The sequence below is a fragment of the Mandrillus leucophaeus genome, unplaced genomic scaffold (genome assembly GCF_000951045.1).
Source record: "Mandrillus leucophaeus isolate KB7577 unplaced genomic scaffold, Mleu.le_1.0 Scaffold193, whole genome shotgun sequence".
NCBI lineage: Eukaryota > Metazoa > Chordata > Mammalia > Primates > Cercopithecidae > Mandrillus > Mandrillus leucophaeus.
In genome coordinates this window covers 314,902-326,821 of record NW_012101954.1, presented here as the reverse complement: position 1 = coordinate 326,821, position 11,920 = coordinate 314,902, and the positions used below count along the sequence as shown (strand labels likewise).

The 11,920-nt window shown below is 41.2% G+C and overlaps 1 protein-coding gene across 1 annotated transcript in view; it reads left to right on the top strand.

The window, feature by feature from the left end:
• BLM (Bloom syndrome, RecQ helicase-like) overlaps positions 1-11,920 on the top strand; it is a 112,044-nt gene that overhangs the window by 69,719 nt on the left and 30,405 nt on the right. Inside the window, exons 13-15 of the mRNA XM_011978387.1 lie at positions 2,776-2,882; positions 5,021-5,181; positions 10,334-10,529. Coding sequence (XP_011833777.1) covers positions 2,776-2,882; positions 5,021-5,181; positions 10,334-10,529 — 464 coding nt within the window. The remainder of the gene's footprint in view (positions 1-2,775; positions 2,883-5,020; positions 5,182-10,333; positions 10,530-11,920) is intronic.

Below are 11,920 nucleotides of genomic sequence, written 5' to 3'. Positions count from 1 at the left end.
CAGAGGTTGCAGTGAGCCGAGATCATGCCACTGCACCCCAGCCTGGGGGACAGAGTGAGACTGTCTCCAAAAAAAAAAAAAAAAAAAAAAAAAAAGGTAGAATACAGAGAGGCCAGAGAGAGTGAGGTCTGAAAGAAGACCCATCTTTGCATATACCAAATGCAGCAAGATCACTGCTGCCTATTGTGTGGGCCCATCTAGTTGGATTTAGATGCAAAAACAGAAAGCCAGTGGTTTTATTCCTCATCTTTTCTTCCTCTGATCCTGTATATAGGCAGCCCCCGCGACACAGGTTACTGCAGTTTATGATCTTTTCTTCTGTCTACCCAGGCATGGAGATGTCTTTGTGCTCTATCCTTACCATGTTCCACAGTGTTCTCTCTCCTCCTGTGGGTTGGATATAGTTGAAATGTGGAGCAGTGGAGGTACCTGGAGGGCAGGACCCTATAACAATTCTGTCACCTTTCTTTAGTTTTAAAAGCCTTGGAAAAAAAATTGGTAGAATGGTAGAGGCAAAATTGAGAATAGAAAATAATGATAATTGAAATTGAATGTGTAGTTAGTTGGTTGGGAACATAAGTATCTTCTGAGAAACTTGCCATTGGAGGAAAAGAGACAAGTTGATTAGAATATAGATCAACAGAGGCTTTTGTTGGAAAGGGTGGTCCTAGAACATATTCAGAGACAGAAGAAAAATTCACAGAACAGACTGAAAATACAAAAGAGGAGATAATGGAGAGAACAAGCTCACTGAGGAAGTGGGAGGGAGGAAATGGGACAAGAATAGTAGATCAGAGGAAGAGGAGGAGCCCATCTGTCTCAGAGTTAGCCACATTTTATTTGGGGTCAAGAACAAAAATAAAGTGACCATGATCAGTAGGGCTTTAGCAACTTCTGCTGTCCTGCAGTTAGCTCTTTATATATCCCAGGGGTGTCCAATCTTTTGGCTTCCCTGGGCCATATTGGAAGAAGAAGGATTGTCTTGGACCACACATAAAATACACTAACTGGCTGGGTGCGGTGGCTCACACCTGTAATTCCAGCACTTTGAGAGGCCGAGGTGGGCAGATCACCTGAGGTCAGGAGTTCGAGACGAGTCTGGCCAACATGGTGAAACCCCGTCTCTACTAAAAATAACAAAAATTAGCTGGGCGTGGTGGCAGGCACCTGTAATCCCAGCTACTCAGGAGGCTGAGGCAGGAGAAGTGCTTGAATCCAGGAGATGGAGGTCGTAGTGAGCTGGGATTGCACCCTTGCAGTCCAGCCTGGGTGACAAGTGCAAGACTCCCTCTCAAAAAAATAATAATAATACACTAACAGTAACAATAGCTGATGAACTTTATTTAAAAATTGCAAAAAATCTCACTGTTTTAAGGGAGCTTATGAATTTGTGTTGGGCCACATTCAAAACTACCCTGGGCTGCATGTGGCCTGTGGGCTGCAGGTTGGATGAGCTTGAGTACCTGGTCAAAATTTGGGAATATTGATGGCCTAAAAATACGCATATTTCCAGCCGGGCGCGTTGGCTCACGCCTGTAATCCCAGCACTTTGGGAGGGCAAGGCGGGTGGATCACGAGGTCAGGAGATCAAGACCATCCTGGCTAACACAGTGAAACCCCATCTCTACTAAAAATAAAAAATTAGCCAGGTGTGGTGGCGGGCGCCTGTAGTCCCAGCTACTTGGGAGGCTGAGGCAGGAGAATGGCTTCAACCCGGGAGGTGGAGCTTGCAGTGAGCCGAGATCGCCCCACTGCACTCCAGCCTGGGCCAAAGAGCGAGACTCCGTTTCAAAAAAAAAAATGTATATTTCCTGTATGAGTTCCTTAATATTTTAAATAATATTCTAACCATCTCTGCTTATAGTCAGCCTCATCTTGGAGTCAAGAGACTGGGCTCCTGCTTACTTTGTCTTTTCTATGTGTTTTCTCTTCTACAATCCTAATTTTTTGTCATCTAGTCCCATAAACATTCCCTCTTTATCACCTTTCTTTTCTTTAACCCTTAGCCTAACTTCCATTTCAGTGTTCTATTATGTAAGCTGCTAATGACAGTATTCAACTGAAGACTACTTGATAGGCTGGGCCCGGTGGCTCATGCCTGTAATCCCAGCACTTTGGGAGGCTGAGGCGGGTGGATTGCTTGAGGTCAGGAGTTCGAGACCAGCCTGGCCAACACGGTGAAACTCTGTCTCTACTAAAAATACAAAAATTAACCGTGCGCGATGGCAGGCATCTGTAATCCCAGCTACTTGGGAGGCTGAGGCAGGAGAATGGCTTGAACCCAGAAGGCAGAGGTTGTAGTGAGCCAAGATCGCGCCACTGTACTCTAGCCTGGGTGACAGAGTGAGACTGTCTCAAAAAAAAAAAAAAAAAAACTACTTGATATTAGCTTGGGCTGCTATGACAGAATACTGTAGACTGGGTGGCTCAAACAAAAATTTATTTCTTATGGTTCTGAAAGCCAGGAAGTCCAAGATCAAGATGCTGGCAGATCCCATGTCAGATGAGGTCCCTCTTCCTGGTTTGTAAATGGCAGTATTCTCTTTGTATACTCACATATGAGGGTGGGGAGAGCCAGCGAGATCTCTGCTTATTTTTGAGCACTTACCTCATTCATAACTCCACCTCTCATGACCTAATTATCTCCCAAAGGCTCCAACTCCTAATACTATCACATTGGGGGTTAGGATTTTAGGGGGACACATGTAGTCTATAACAATACCGAAAGTTATACTTTCTCATAATAACTAAATTTTATGTTTGGGACTTTTTTAGGTTTAGCATGAGCTTTAACAGACATAATCTGAAATACTATGTATTACCGAAAAAGCCTAAAAAGGTGGCATTTGACTGCCTAGAATGGATCAGAAAACACTACCCATGTGAGTACAGCCATGTGATTAACTGTCTAGAAGTAACAAATAAATGTCTTTTTAGTACCACAATAGGATATATAAAATTGCATATTAAACATTCCTTTTTGCATTATGACAGCACTAACTTGCTATTTATAGAGCAGACTATTGCAACTCTCTCAATTCTGGAAATTGTAAAATCTCATTTGGTTTGATAACAAGAAATTCTAACAAAAATATATTAAATACTCCCTCCTGCACACGTGTATTATAACTTTTGGTTTCAATGTCTTTCCTGAGGCTTCAATCAGTGTTTGAATTATACAGCTTTTTGTTTTAGTTCCTTGTCCCAAGCCTGCCTGCCTTTGAGTTTTACTAACTAAAATGAGATTCTGAATTCATAGTAGTTTTCCATGTAACCCCCTTTCCACTTTTCCATGGAGAATATTTTTGGTATTTCTATTTTATTTTTTAGAAATTAATATATATGTTTGTGTGGACAAATCAGTCAGTAGAGATCCACCAAGAAAAAGTCAGTGATTTCCCTGCTCAGGCCCACCTCTCCCAGGCAGCTAATGTCAATAGCTTCACGTGTATATCTAGACCTTTGGCTCAGTCACAGAGAGATGACTTTTCCTTTAATATCTTTTAATTTCCATTTCTAAAAACAACATACATGGCCAGGCGTGGTGGCTCACGCCTGTAATCCCAGCACTTTGGGAGGCCAAGATGGGAGGATCACGAGGTCAGGAGATTGAGACCAACCTGGTTAACACAGTGAAACCCCGTCTGTACTAAAAATACAAAAAAATTAACCGGGTGTAGTGGCGGGCCCTTGTAGTCCCAGCTACTCGGCTGAGGCGAGAGAATGGCATGAACCTGGGAGGCGGAGGTTGCAGTGAGCCGAGATCACGCCACTGCACTCCAGCCTGGGTGATAGGGTGAGACTCCGTCTCAAAAAAAAAAAAAAACACACACACACACAATAATAAATATAATACATGCTCATTAAAGAAAATTTAGATGGCCAGGCACTGTGGCTCACACCTGTAATCTCAGCATTTTGGGAGGCCAAGGTGGGTGGATCACTTGAGGTCAGGATTTCAAGACCAGCCTGGCCAAAATGGTAAAACCCCACCTCTATAAAAATTAGCCAGGCATGGTGGCACACACCTGTAATTCCAGCTATTCTGGAGGCTGAGGCAGAAGAACTGCTTGAACCCGGGAGGCAGAGGTTGCAGTGAGCTGAGATCGTGCCACTGCACTCCAGCCTGGGCGACAGAGCAAGACTGTCTCAAAAAACAAAAAAGAAAATTTAGAAAGCAACAAAAAGAAGAAACAAAAGACAAACATCATTCAATGAGCAAAATCACTGTTATCATATTATTAATTTCCAGTATTAATCTACTTTATATCATGAGCATTTTCCCATGTCTTTTAAAAATTTAGAAAACACTTGATAGTTATAGTATATTTTATTTCACAGTTCCCTTTACTTATTTCCCTAATGTTGCTATTAAAATCTTTGTGATTTTTCAAGTTTGAAGTTTTGCAAGGATGGCTTTTTTTTTTTTTCTTTTCTTTTTTTTTTTTTTTGAGGCTGAGTCTCACTCTATCTCCAGGCTGGAGTACAGTGGTACAATCTTGGCTCTCTGCAACCTCTGCCTCCTAGGTTCAAGTGATTCTCCTGCCTCAGCCTCCTAACTAACTGGGATTACAGGCGCCCACCACCACACCTGGCTAATTTTTTTTGTATTTTTAATAGAGATAGGGTTTCACCATGTTGGCCAGGCTGGTCTTGAACTCCTGACCTCAAATGATCTGCCCTCCATGGCCTCCCAAAGTGCTGGGATTACAGGCATGAGCCACCTCGCCCGACCAAGGGTGGCTTTTTGATGCCTACATGTATCTAGTGTGAAGTAGAACCCAGAGTTCGTCCAGGTCCAACTCACGAGTCATTAGCAGCAACAGGATGAAAAGCCACATCTCATTTCCAGTGCACATGAATTCCTTGCTTAAATTATTCACGTGTGTGGTCTTCAAGCAGTATAAGAACACTATGGGAGATCTATTTATGGTTCATGTATTTCTAAAAACATAGTGTAAATTGTGTTGTTGTTTATGTTAAAAATTCTTGTTTCTCAGTACTCTTGGTTTCTTGGCAGATGACTCAGGGATAATTTACTGCCTCTCCAGGCGAGAATGTGACACCATGGCCGACACATTACAGAGAGATGGGCTCGCTGCTCTTGCTTACCATGCTGGCCTCAGTGATTCTGCCAGAGATGAAGTGCAGCAGAAGTGGATTAATCAGGATGGCTGTCAGGTAACATTTTTAAAGATAAACAAATAATAGAAATAATATTTTATAGCATATAACCAAACATGCATGTGTAGAATGCAAACTTTTACCTTGAAGGTAGTAAACATCAAAATAAGACTGAAATTTAAAAACGGATTTTCCTTTGATACTTCTAAAGTTGCTTTTTCTTTCATAAAAAAGTATTGCTTGAGATATAATTCACATATCATAAAATTTATCCTCTCAAAGCAAATAAGTTAGTACTTTTTGCTATATTTGCAAAGTTGTACAATCATCATCACTATCTAATTCCAGAATTTTCGATCACCATAAAAAGAATCCTCATACCCACTCACTTCCCCCACCCCCTAATGCCTGGAAACCATGAATCTACTAACTACTACTAACCTGTTTCTAGAGTTTATTACTCTGTACATTGCATGTAAATAGAATCATACAATATGTGGTCTTTGTAACTTTTCTTTTTTTTTTTTCTCCGGAGACAGAGTTTCGCTCTGTCTCCCAGACTGCAGTGCAGTGGAGGGCTCTCGACTTACTTCTACCTCCACCTCCCAGGTTCAAATGATTCTCCTGCCTCAGCCTCCTGAGTAGATGGAATTACAGACACGCACCACCATGCCCGGCTAATTTTTGTATTTAATTTAGTGGAGACAGGATTTTGCCATGTTGGCCAGGCTGATCTTGAACTCGTGGCCTCAAGTGATCCACCTGCCTCAGCCTCCCAAATTGCTGGGATTATAGGCACGAGCCACCTTGCCTAGTCTGTTTGCTTTTATTTAGCATAAGTTTTTCAAGATTTATCCATATTTTAGCATATATAAGTACTTCATACCTTTTTATGGTCAGATAATATTCTGTTATATGGATATAACACAGTTTGTTTATCTACTCATCAGCTGGTTAGACATTTGGCTTGTTTCTTTCTTTCTTTCTTTCTTTCTTTTTTTTTTTTTTTTGAGACAAGGTCTTACTCTTTCATTCAGAGCTGGAGTGCAGTGGCATGACCTCTGCTCACTCCAGACCATACCTCAAACAATCCTTCCATTTCTCAAGTTGCTAGGACCACAGGTGCACCACTATGCCCAGCTAATTTTTTTATTTTTTGTATAAACGAGGTCTCCCTGTGTTGTCCAGCCTGGTCTTGAACTCCTGGACTCAAGTGATACTCCTGCCTCAACCTACCAAATTGCTGCAATTATAGGTGTGAGCCACCATCCCCGGTGTGTTTCTGCTTCTTGACTACTATGAATAATGGCTTTGTGAGCATTCATGTACAAGTTTTTCCATGGACATATGCTTTCAGTTCTCTTGGGTAGACACCTGGGAGTGGACTTGCTGGGTCAAATGGCAACTCTTTAACTTTTAGAGGAACTGTCAAACTGCTTTTCCAAGTGGCTCTGCAGTTCTGCATTCTCACCAGCAATGTATGAGGTGCCAGTGTCTCCACATCTTCGCCAATATTTTTTACTGTCCAGCTTTTTTAATGTGTTCATCCTGTGGGTGGGAAATGGCATCTCTTTGTGGGGTTTTTTTCTTTTTTGAGACAGAGTCTTGCTCTGTCACCCAGGCTGGAGTGCAGTGGCGCGATCTTGGCTCACTGCAACTTCCACCTGCCAGTTCAAGCAATTCTCCTACTTCAACCTCCCAAGTAGCCAGGACTACAGGCATGTGCCACCACACCCAGCTAATTTTTGTATTTTTAGTAGAGATGGGATTTCACCATATTGGCCAGGCTGGTCGCAAACTCCTGACCTCATGATCCGCCCACCTCAGCCTCCAAAGTGCTGGGATTACAGGTGTGAGCCACTGTGCCTGGCCCTCTTTGTGGTTTTGACTTGCATTTCCCTAGTAACTAACAATATTGGGCATCTGTTTCTGAGATGAGAAATTTTCCATCACCCAGGTGGGTGGGGAGGAAATACTGAGAATACTTTAGGCATCTCTTATTGTGATGAATGCCAGCCTTGGATAGATCCCTCTAAATGTAAGGATGAATTTGAGCAAAACAACTAATAGTTACTTGAAGCCAATGAAAAGTTTTGGTGTAGGAAAAAGTATTTACTTTGAAGATTCAGAGGAAAAATATCTCTCAAAATTGTTTTCTCTGGGAAAACAAAATTTTAGAGGATATCAGTTTAGTATCCTGAGAAAGATATAAGAAGACTTGAAATACATGAACTAGCAACAACTTCCATAAGAAGATCACAGGGTGAGATGAAGGGAGAAATAAAAATCCAGTTTATGGCCAGGTGCAGTGGCCCACGTCTGTAATCCCAGCACTTTGAGAGGCCAGTGTGGACGGATCACCTGAGATCAGGAGTTTGAGACCAGCCTGGCCACTATGGTAAAACCCTTTCTCTACTAAAAATGCAAAAATTAGCCAGATGAGGTAGTGGGCATCTGTAGTCCCAGCTACTCGGGAGGCTGAGGCAGGAGAATCACTTGAACGTAGCAGCCAGAGGTTGCAGTGAGCTGAGATCATGCCACTGTACTCCAGCCTAGGAAACAGAAACGAGACTCCATCTCAAAAAAAAAAAGAAAGAAAAATTCGGTTTATCCAAATAAGAAAAACAAAACTAAGAGCAGAATTATATATTAAGACACAAATGGAATGACTCAGTGGAGACAATAGAATCAGTGATGTAGTGAATAACTTGAGAATGCAAGGGAAAAAAGAGATTAAAAGGGGATGGGGGTAGAAATTATCTTTGTTGACAAAAGGAGGTAAGGATTCAGCCTAAGAACAGTGAGTGTACCCAAGCAAGAAAGCAGGATAATTGAAACAGATAAGTGCGTTATAAATAAATACATAACAAATATATAACAAAAATAATAGAAGACTGTCTTCAGAATTGGAAGAAGGAAGACTGGGACTGAAGAATTTCATACCCAGCTCATTATGAAAGGTCATTTTCAGATATGCAAAAAGTTCAGAAATATATCACTGATTTGTCTTCACTGAAATACTGATTGCAGTCTTCCCAAATTAGTTTATATTTTAACCCAAATGCCAGTGTTTCCGCCCCCCCCCCCTTTGATAAACTTTTTCTAAAGTTTGCCTGGAAGAATATTCAAGTGAAAATAAGAGTTTGGAAAAAAAAAAACAAAACAACTAATAACACAGGAACACTAGTTTGCAATACATTATAGGCAGATCAGTGGGACAGAACTGACCAGAAAACATGTAAAACAATGTATGATAAGGAAAAAGTTTTCAGGAAAGGGCCAGGCATGGTAGTTCACACCTGTAATCCCAGCACTTTGGGAGGCCAAGGTGGGAAGATCACTTGAGCCTAGGAGTTCGCTACCAGCCCAAGCAATGTGGTGAAACCCTGTTTCTACAAAAAAACACAAAAATTAGCCTGGCATACTGGTGCACACCTGTAGTCCCAGCTACTCGGGAGGCTGAGGCAGGAGAATCGCTTGAACCCTGGAGGTGGAGGTTGTGGTGAGCCAAAATCGCGCCACTGCATTCCAGCCTGGGCAACAGACTGAGACTCTCTCAAAAAAAAAAAAAAAAAAAGATTTTTTTCAAGTGCTTTAAATTGTTATATATAGTATAAATAATCTACAGTGGAGATATACATATAACTTTGATGAAAAATATGGTTTAAAAATAGGGGTTTATAAAATCTAATTATTTCTGCTCTCAGACTAATTAATCCTTACAGTCAGAATATAATATTAGCCTACACCAGCTCGACAGACTTGATCTTGTTAGATTCATGAGAATCTAACAAATAGAATAAAACTTGGCCATTATTCTTCACAAAGAATGATGTGGTTTGAAGTTTTAAAAGCACAGAAATAAAAAAGGAAATCACAATTAAAGCCACTTTTCCCAATTTCAAGAAATAAGAGCTTTCAGAAAGAGTTGGCAGCATTGCATCTTCACCTGGAGGCTGCAGGCAGTGCCTCACAGCCCTGTGCCCGCCCTGATAGTGGGAAATGCACCTGGACTTCATGGAACCCTGTGGGTCATGCTTCCGGACCTTTCGACTGACATCTTGCTGTGCAGCCTCTCCACCTGCTCTCCATCACTAGAAGCTACAGTAGTCTTTCTGTTTCCAAGGAGATTTGCCTTTGATCAGAGTGCCATAAATGTAGATGGATGACTAACCGAGAGCACAGGCCACTCACCGCCATTCCTGGTGTTGATAAATGTACCCCTTTACTGTCCACATACTCCAGAGCTTGCAGTTCCTTCCGCTGGTACTCACAGTTACTGAAATCATGTCATTAGCCTCAGTCTGCCTGCCAGATACTTCAGATGCCTTTGAAATACTGTTCTTGCAGTAGCAATTCATTTTTTTAAGTGCTAAAAAAAAACTTGCAGTTTTATTTGTGAGATGTAATTTTGCCTGGAGATATAACATTTTGGTCTGGGTTAAATAGCTCCTAAATTTGCAACTGAAATGGACATCCTTGAAAACTGATTTGTCAAGCTCCTGAGAGTGAACTATCACCTTGCTTCCACTAAGTAATTTGTATGGGCTAAGATCCACAGTTCCTGGTGTTTTTCCTTTTTTTGGTATAAGTAGCTCTCAGACTTTTACCCACATGAGTTTCCATTAAAATTGTACAAGCTTTGACTTGAAATCAGCTGATGAATCGAAGGAGTTGGTGTGTGATCAGCTGGTGCCATTGGGAAAACTGGTGATAAGCAGTGGAGCAGGTAAGAACGCATTGTTCCTGAGCCATTGGAGGAACTAGCAGCAATGACCTCTGAGGAGCCCTGGGAACACCCTGGAGCTCCTGAGCAACATGTTGCTTATGATCAGTGACCTGGATATCATGACTGTGTGAACAACACCCCCCACACCTCAGTAGCAAAAACAGAGAACAGTGACAGCACATCGTGGGCTGACTGCAGTTGATTCTGGCTCTCTTACACGAGAATGCCGAGTCATACAAGAAAGTGCCTGCCATGCTAAGCTTCTCTTTACCTTCTTGGGTTTTAATGGAATTGCGGGTTATCAATATAAAAACTCATATTAGTTATACTAAATAGTGGGACCAAGTTAAGATATTAGGTTGTTATGTAGTGTGCATTTTAAAGTAAACAAATGATAGAGCTTTTAGAAGCATCTGTTATTAAAAATGTTCCTTCAAGTCTGTGCTTTATGAATCTAATAAGCTTTTGCTTTTATATCAGGTTATCTGTGCGACAATTGCATTTGGAATGGGGATTGACAAACCGGATGTGCGATTTGTGATTCATGCATCTCTCCCTAAATCTATGGAGGGTTACTACCAAGAATCTGGCAGAGCTGGAAGAGATGGGGAAATATCTCACTGCCTGCTTTTCTATACCTATCATGATGTGACCAGACTGAAAAGACTTATAATAAGTAAGCTGGGCTCCACTGCAGAGACATTCTATCATCTTTGGTCTCATGATAGTAATCTACTCCTGCTATTGTGGTACTTCTGGTCCAGTTTTCCTTAAATAATCGTAGAAAAATAGAGGTGTTTATACAGATTGGCAATTTTATTTTAGTTCATTTTTATTATAAAAGTGGTAAGTACTTATTATGTAAAACTGAAATGATATAGATGTGTACAAGGCAGAAAATTTACAAACTATGCCTTATAGTTTTGCCCCAAAAATAACTCTAGTTATTGGTTTCCTTTGTATCCTTTCAGACCCAATTTCTGCATGCATTCTTGCATGTAACACATATTTCAAACATGCAGGAAGATAAAAAGGAGAAAATAATGAGCTGTCATATACCACCATCTGGGTTAAGAAAGAAAATACAATCAATCGAGCTAAACCCCTCCCCACCACCCCATAGTCTGTCTTGTCTCATCCATCCTCTCCCATTAGAGGCAGGCAATATCTTGTATTTGGTATGTACCTTTTCCAAATGCACATCTTTTAAAATGTAAATGGAATTATATAATGACCCGATTTTTTTCAGTCAACAATAGGATGTAATTATTCCAATGAATACATATAGCCTGACTACCTAGAATTCCATAGTGTGGTTATTCCATGGTTATTAAACTAGTCCCCTCTTACTACATCTTTTTTATTGTTTTTCACTGTTATCAACAATGCAGTATTGAACATCCCTACACAAATATCTTTGGGCATTTTTGCAATTATTTATACAAGATAATTTTTTTTTTTTAAGACCGAGTCTCACTTGGTCACCCAGGCTGGAGTGGCACAATCTTGGCTCACTGCAACCTCTACCTCCTGGGTTCAAGCAATTCTCTCACCTCAGCCTCCAGAGTAGCTGGGATTACAGGCATGTGCTACCACGCCCAGCTAATTTTTGTATTTTTAGTAGAGACAGGGATTTCACCATTTGTCCCAGCTGGTCTCGAACTCCTGACCTCAGGTGATCTGCCCACCTCAGCCTCCCAAAGTGTTGGTATTACAGGCGTGAGCCACCACGCCCGGCCTCATAGGATAAATTTCTAAACTTTAACTTGTTGGGTGAAAGTGAATGCATATTTTAGAATTTTATTACATTCTTTGCTCATTTTTCTCCTGGGTTGTGAGAGTTAAATATATTTCATAAATATATGTATTTCTTTTGAGACCACTTTTTTTTTTTCTTCTCTTTTTTTTTGAGACGGAGTCTTGCTCTTGTTGCCCAGGCTGAAGTGTAGTGGCGTGATCTCGGCTCACTGCAACCTCTGCCTCCCAGATTCAAGCAATTCTCCTACCTCAGCCTTCTGAGTAGCTGGGATTACAGGCACCTGCCACCACGCCTAGCTAATTTTTTTT